This window comes from Hipposideros armiger, unplaced genomic scaffold (genome assembly GCF_001890085.2).
Source record: "Hipposideros armiger isolate ML-2016 unplaced genomic scaffold, ASM189008v1 scaffold_52, whole genome shotgun sequence".
Lineage (NCBI taxonomy): Eukaryota > Metazoa > Chordata > Mammalia > Chiroptera > Hipposideridae > Hipposideros > Hipposideros armiger.
The window spans coordinates 2,978,409-2,985,950 of record NW_017731402.1 but is presented as its reverse complement, the minus strand read 5'-3'; the positions used below and the strand labels follow the sequence as shown (position 1 = coordinate 2,985,950).

General features: G+C 41.0%; 1 protein-coding gene across 1 annotated transcript in view; it reads left to right on the top strand.

The window, feature by feature from the left end:
- Positions 1 to 3,137: 3,137 nt before the first annotated feature.
- Positions 3,138 to 7,542, top strand: part of NARS1 (asparaginyl-tRNA synthetase 1) — a gene marked incomplete at its 3' end in the record, with an annotated part of 9,477 nt that continues 5,072 nt past the window's right edge. Inside the window, exons 1-3 of the mRNA XM_019640607.1 lie at positions 3,138 to 3,236; positions 4,069 to 4,139; positions 7,063 to 7,149. Coding sequence (XP_019496152.1) covers positions 4,080 to 4,139; positions 7,063 to 7,149 — 147 coding nt within the window. The remainder of the gene's footprint in view (positions 3,237 to 4,068; positions 4,140 to 7,062; positions 7,150 to 7,542) is intronic.

Below are 7,542 nucleotides of genomic sequence, written 5' to 3'. Positions count from 1 at the left end.
CAGTCTATGGAAACCCTATAGGAGGTTTCAGGCTACCATCTGCAATTGGATTCCCACCTATCTTCAGCTTCTTTATTTAAATGTTGTGTGACCAACATGAAAATTTATGCTTATTGAAGAGTACACTCAGGACTATTTCTCAAGGTAGAGTTTTGGTTCAAGCTTCTGAAAAACTTGCATCAAGATTCCAGCATTGTAAACATCTTTAGGAAACGTGGGCCCCCCAAGAGCTCTTTTCAATTTACTGGGTTTGTCCAAGACTGGGATATTTCTTAGGATTTTGTGGTTTGGGGTAAAAATACTTTCATGACCTGACCCAACAATAGAAAAACCTCATAAATCAAGAAATCATCAGCTGGGGTTCTGAGACCCGCGGAGACGCCTCGGAGCCTCAACTCCCTTTAAACTGACGCAATGATGGTTCTTCAAACTAACCTGGGGGAGTTCTTCCTCAGTGCTTTCAGAGGGCACAACTCTTTCTGCTTTGAAAGCTTCCCCAGCTCCTCCTCTATTTGACTCTGTCTTCTCCTCTCTTAAAGGTGATCCCAGGTTCCACATTGCGCCCAGGACAATGCACAGAGGAAGTTGGCCCAGGCGGATGGATGTTCATCGTGCTTTTAGAAATCAGTGGCAGGCCAGGTGAGCATGCAGGGGGCGCCAAGGTGGAGCCTGACAGCAAAAGAAGGTCATGGAAGGTTGCAGCTGGAGGAGGAAATGACTGGATTTACGTTCGCCCTGGTTGGAGTATAGAGATTAGACTGGAGAACTGAGAGGGACCCAGAGGACAGGAAGGAGGAGGACACCACATGCACTGGACTGCAAGAAAAGGATGGGCGTTGATGCAGGCAAGTTGGAGGGTTTTAAGGGAGGGCTGTCAGAAAGCTCCTATTTCATGGCTTGATGCAAGCGCCAGGTCATTTGCTGAGAGTCAGAGCAGTGGGAAGGGTGTGCAGATCCTGAGATTCTACAATACTGGCCAGGTTTCGGGGTGGGGGGGAGTGAAAAGGTCGGGCTGTGCGGGTGGGGGGCNATCCTGCTACCTGTTGGCAGCTCAGCGGCTGCTCAGCTCAGGCTGGACTCGAACCGCTGTTGCTCAGAGCTCAAACCCTTGAGCGAGCTCTTAACCAACTGAGCCACTCGGCCGGCCCGGTCCCAATAAAATCTTTTTAAAAAGAATCAAGCTTCAGGCTTACCAACCATGGGCAGGATACAATAACCAAACCTCAAACTAGAGTAAGGTTTTAGTCAAAGATAACACCTTGGTTTCAGTTATGTTTCAGCTCCAGACTCATGAAAGAGGAACAACCCCACGGACCACATCCCCTGGGAACCAGACAAACAATGCCATTACTGATATCAGGACCTGATGCCATGGTCAGTTGCCCCCTGCCTTAGCCCCAACCAATCATTAGAGCCCATGACTCCAACTCCCATAGCAACCATGATTAATGAATTTTCCCTTCTATAACCCAGCCACTAGAGGCCATCAGGGAACCAGGTTTTTGAGAGTGCTAGCTCGCCTGTGTCTCTGGGCTTTGGTGCCAATTCCTTAAATACGCCTTTACTTTCTTTGCTGCAGTCCTGTGTATCTTATTTGACTTGGATGCCCACAGGCAAGCGGACCCTTTGAGTCTTCAGTAACAATCTGATCATAAGTTCCTAACAGGGCAGATCATGGTAGGCAGTCAACATCCCAGGCATATAAGTCTTTAGTAAAAGGCTTATCTTTGCCTTAAGCAAGCCCTGTTCATTGTTTCTGTGTATCTAGGTTTACAAACCTTTGAAATGCCAGAAACAATACCCCTCAAAGAAATAACCACCATTAAAAAACAAAAACATATAATCTTATAATCCTATTCCCGCTTTGCTTTCTCCTACCCTTATGTAATCTTCCTTACTTCCCTCCTTAATTTCAAATGCATAAAAGAAACTGCAAAACTGTTATTCTCTGAAGCATTTGAGATCTTGCTCCCTGGCATACGTCAGTTTTGGCTCAAACAAGCTCTTATAAAAATTCTTTACAATGTTGGACATTTTTTTTTTTAGCTTTTTTTGGGGGGGGAATTGGGGGAAGGGGAACAGACAAGTTGCTGTCCTTTTGTTCTTCAGCCTAGTTGTGGAGGACGTTGCTTCACTGGCCCAAGTAGGCACCATCATTGTGCTTTTCCCGGGTGAGGCAGATCAGTCGCCGGCTTCTGAACAGCTGCTCACGGCAGCTGCTGGCTGCTCACGCTGGCTGCTGGCNGTTATTTCTGTGTCTGGGGGACCTGCCACGTGGTTTGTTCCTTTGCTTTGTCTGTCTTTCTTTTCCTTTTCTTTTAGAAGGGATCGAGAGAAATAACGTTTCAGAGTTTTGAGGCTGGTAGTTCTTTTGGGGTTTATTTTATTATAAAGTTTAGTAATTGTGTGTTGAATGGATTCTGTCCTTATTAAAAACTGGCAGACGTGGGATCCAGCCTGGCTGTGCTATGTGGTGTTGGTCAAGTGATTGGACACTCATGAAGTATCCATTTCCTCCCGATAAGATGAAGAGGTGGAAATCCACCATTTTCATGATTTTTTAACAAAAAGTTTTGTGATTGCATAAAATTGGATATCTTCTATACTCTTTCTAGAATAGAATGCAGGACTATGAGTGGGCATGCTTAGAGTTCAGATAGTTCTTATTGCTAGTGAATGGTCCTGTTTCCTGTTTCCTTAGTGAGGAAGCTGTTATCTTGGCTCACTACCCCCTTCCTCGACTCACCTGCTGTCTCCTTCATCCACCAAGCAGAAAGCTAGCTGGCCTTTGTTAACTCCACCCCCCAGAGTGTCAGGAGGGACGGTGAGGCCGAGGAAAGGGTTCTCAGGGCTCTGTGTGGACGGGGGCTGTTGCTGTTGTGAATTCATTTATTCACTGACTTTTTTTATAGTGATATCTGGAATTCTGGTTGTTTCTCATTGTCGGTTTTGCAGTAAGAGAGAAGACCTGGGTTATTTTTTTAACCCACTCCAGTATGGTGAAATTTTTTTGGTTCTGACCTGCAGTAGTGTAACTATCTGCAGTTTTGCACCATTTGTTACTTTTCAACAGTTCACTGCCATCCATCTAATATTAGTGAAAAAGTTGATATGTGATAAATGACATGATTGGTCAGATGTTATTTTAACTTGACAGGTGAAGATTCACGCATTAGAAGGATACAGAGGCCAAAGAGTAAAGGTGTTTGGCTGGGTCCACAGGCTGCGTAGACAAGGTAAATGGCTCAACTTTCCTGTTCTCGTCTCTATTTTTAAAGCTCCCTGGTCCTAGAAGAAGAACTTCATTTTCTTGGAGGTATTTTGGTGTTTGGATGCTAGCGCTTTAAAGGAGATAGTGATTTGTATCCCAAATTTATTCTTAATAGGACTATTGAAACTTTGAAAATTATTTTAATGCTATTTAAATGCATTCAGGGGGTATCCAGTAAATATTTGTCTAATTGAATTTAATTATTTAATGAAAAGCAGGGGACGTATTACAGGAGTGAAGAGCCAACCTGAAACTTACTTATGGTACCAGTGTTGACATTTATAATTAATATATTTTCATCCTACTTCTCCCTGGGTCCTGATATTTTGCTTTCTCTTTCACTTTTTATTATTTTATTATATGTGTTTTATTGGAAATGGTTATCAAATCCTTCATGAAAAGAAATGGGACATGAATAAGAAAAAGAGTGATTCTGTACGACAATGTTTATGTACCTCCCACTGAGTACACAGTACCATGCTAAGCACTGCAGGGGATTCAGTGGTTAATAAGACATAATTCCTCACCTCATATTGCTACTGTCTTGCTTTCCCCTGATTATGTGGGTCATGAGGGTCGCATCAGATTTGAAAGTATAATGAAGAAGAAAAAAATGCTTTACCAAGTACTGAGTGGTGATATTACCAGTGGACACTTCAGAGGAAGGGGGCCATATGGGAGGCTTAAACCTTCCATGTTTAAACCTTGGACTTGCCTTTCCATGAGATTGAATTATGAGAAAGTACTTTCAAGTGCCTTGAGAACAGTCTGGCTAAATTTCTCTTTCTGGTTTTTAGGAAAGAATTTAATGTTTCTGGTGTTGCGGGATGGTACTGGATATCTTCAATGTGTCTTGTCAGATGATTTGGTAAATAATTTCTCTTATTTGTGGCTGAAAATTAGATTTTTTTCAGTAGGTTCCTTTAGTGTTAGTTTTGGGAATTTCTGGATCTGTATACATGTTTTCAACTTATGGAAAACGTTTATTTATTGGAAAAAACCTGGTTGGTTGTCCTGTGGCACTCCTCACATTCCGGATTTAGTTGATGACATCCTGAGGTGCCATTTAACATGTACCTCTACTCTGTATATCCTGTAAGCTGGAAGTTAGGTCTGATGAGCTTCAGGTTCTTGGGGGGTGGTGGGTGGCACAATTATTTCATGGGCAAAGCTGTGTTCTTCCAATTGTATCATCATGAGACACATAACGTCCACTTGGATTTTTTTATGATGTGTGGGGTCGGGTATTGATAGCCTGATCCCTTCATTATAAAATTCCCCGTCATTTTTCTCCTATTGATTTTATCAAGCATTGATCATAGCTTAGATGAACTCCGTATTATTTTAACTGTCTGANCTTGTCTTGGGAGCATTCTCTCCTCTTTTAGTTCGTACTCTGTGGCTATGCATTGGTGTGTCGTGCATAGGTCTAATTTTTTAACTCTTAGAGGGAAATATCTCATTTCTGGGTTGTTGGGGTGACTTGGGCTCCCCAAACTGACAGCACTGCTTAGGTGAATGTTTGCAGAATGTTGCTATTAGCAAAAGTGTGCCATTCTGATGTGGGGAATGACAGTTTGGCTCCTTCAATTGCAGTGATATAAAAAGAGGGATAAGTAGAGAATATCAGGTATTAAATGAATTCCTAATAATGTGCAAAGATCTCTACAAATTCTAATGGTTAACAAGATGAACTCTCGGCCGACCGAGTGGCTCAGCTGGTTAAGAGTTAGCTTAAGAACATGAGCTCTGAGCAACAGGACCACCGGTTCGATTCCCATATGGGCCAGTGATGCTGCGCCCGAGTTGAGCTGCCAACAGGTGGCAGGATGGCTCAGCTGGTGAGAGCACATGCTTCTAACAACAAGACTGCCTGTTCGATGGTGGGCTATGCCCACGCGCAACTAAGACTGAACTTGGCACCTTGAGCTGAGCTGTCGCCCGGATGGCTCAGTGGGTAGAGGGCACTCTCTTAACAAGTCTGCTGGTTCGACTCCCGCATGGGATGGTGGCTATGCCCACCTGGAACTAAGATTGTAACACAGCACCTTGAGCTCAGAGGCCACGAGCTGCCACTGGGCAGCCAGATGGCGACTGGCACCCTCCACAACTAAGATTGAAGAACAGCAACTTGGCTGGTCCCCTTTCCGAATTCCCCAATTAAAAAAAAAAAAAAGATGAACTCTCTTGGCTATTTTGAAAAGATCCAGGTTCCTTCCTCCTCTTACTAATCATTGAATTGGAACCATTAAAACAAGATGAAAAGTATTTTTCAGGTTTGGAATCTAGACCTTCAGAAAAGGTCGTTTTTGTAAGCTTCAGATCCTGNTGGCTGAGTATGGAACTGTCTTTTTAGTCAAAAAATTTTTTAAGAAAATGTGTTTAGAAAAGCAATCTTTATGTAGGCAAAGAATGTCCATGTAAAAATGTTAACATATTAAGAAGATATATGAAGCACAGTTGAATAAATTAATGGACATCACAGAAGGAGTTTTGCCTCTTGGGCCATAACTAGCTGAGGTCTGTTCTTTCATTTTGCCATGATCCTTTATGCGCTAAGGAATAAACAAGAATTTCCTCTTCAAGGGGAAAAGGTGGGTGGGTGGTCTAAAACTCATGTGGAGAATGGAGAGTTGGTTGGCAGGGTTGGCATTTTCCCTTTCTGGACAGTTTCCCCATGTTAAAATGTTTGCTTGAGGAAAACTTAGTAGAAACAAGGAGCAGCTCTGAGCCGGTGTCTTGTCCTTCAGATACACCCATGTGGAAGCGGAGTGCCCTTTCCTGACCTTTGAGGATCTCCTGAACCGATTGGAGGACTTGGTTTGTGACGTGGTAGATAGAGTCTTGAAATCGCCCGCAGCAAGCATAGTGTATGACCTCAACCCGGTAGGTGTAGTGTTTTATGGAAATGCAAAGTTATGATTCTGTTTTGGAAGGCAAGGAAGTCTTCACCCACAGTTTTTGTAGATTTGATGGCTTGGTGAGCTTTGCAATTTCAGTGTCTTAACATACATATGTATATTTTGAGACATAATTAATATATAATGTTATGTTAGTTTCAGGTGTACAACATAATGATTGGTATATGCATATTTGCGAAATGATCACCACAGTAAGTGTAGTTAACATCCATCACCACACAGTTACAATTTTTTTCCCCTAATGTTGTAACCTTTTAAGATCTACTCTCAAAGCCATTTTCAAATTTACAGCACAGTATTATTAGCTGCATTACATCCCCAGGACTTAAAATAAATAAGTTTGTACCTTTTGACTTACCTTCACCTATTTCTGGACTAATATTTTGAAGATTAAAATTTGATACCACTCATTGCCAATAATTTCATAGTATTTTAACTTACATAGGAGGAAGTTATGTCATATGTTTTCCATTTTTAGGAATGTCTGCATTGTTTTTATTTNATTTTTCTCCTACTGATTTTATCAATCATTGATCATAGCTTAGATGAACTCCGTATTATTTTAACTGTCTGAATTTTAAAGAAAAAGAAAAATGAACTTTTTGGATACTTTTAAGAAATGTGGACTAATGTCAATTATGCCTATGTATGTATGTAAAGTATGTATTTATATTATATATATAGATAGATAGATACATCTTTTGTAAAAATAGCTGTTCTTTATTAATATTAAAAATTGATGGCCATCTTCTTATTTTACTACTTTTGGACCAGATAACTTGTTAGTAAATAATCTCCTTTGCTTTCTATATGTTGGAATATTTTAATGTAAAATGTGAATAACTAAATTTGAACTTGATCTTTTTCTAGTGTCAGTGTTACAATGGAGTAGTCTTGTCCACTGAGAGTAGTGTTGCCGTGTATGGAACGCTGAATCTTACCCCAAAGGGCAAGCAGGTGAGTGGATTGAGTTCCTCACTGGGTAACTAGGTGTATGTTTGTTTTTCAATGTCTTTATTTGTACTTTTGGTATGTGGCATATAAATGCACTAATATGATGCACTTGCTAAATTTAGTATGCCTTTTCCTTTTCTAGTGAAATCTGAACACTGTACAGCTCATAAGATATAATAAACTCAGGGAATTCCAACCTTACAGAATTCCGGAATAATCCTCATGGGCCATAATACAGCTGCTTTGCTGTGGGCGTGTGAATAATTTTTCAGCTAGGTAGAAAAACTTAATAATCTACCCAAAAAATTTCAGGAAAGAACAGTAATCTTAATCTGAAACTTTCTGAATAGAATTTGAAAGCCTCTTTAAAAAAAGTTACGTATAACTGATGTTCAG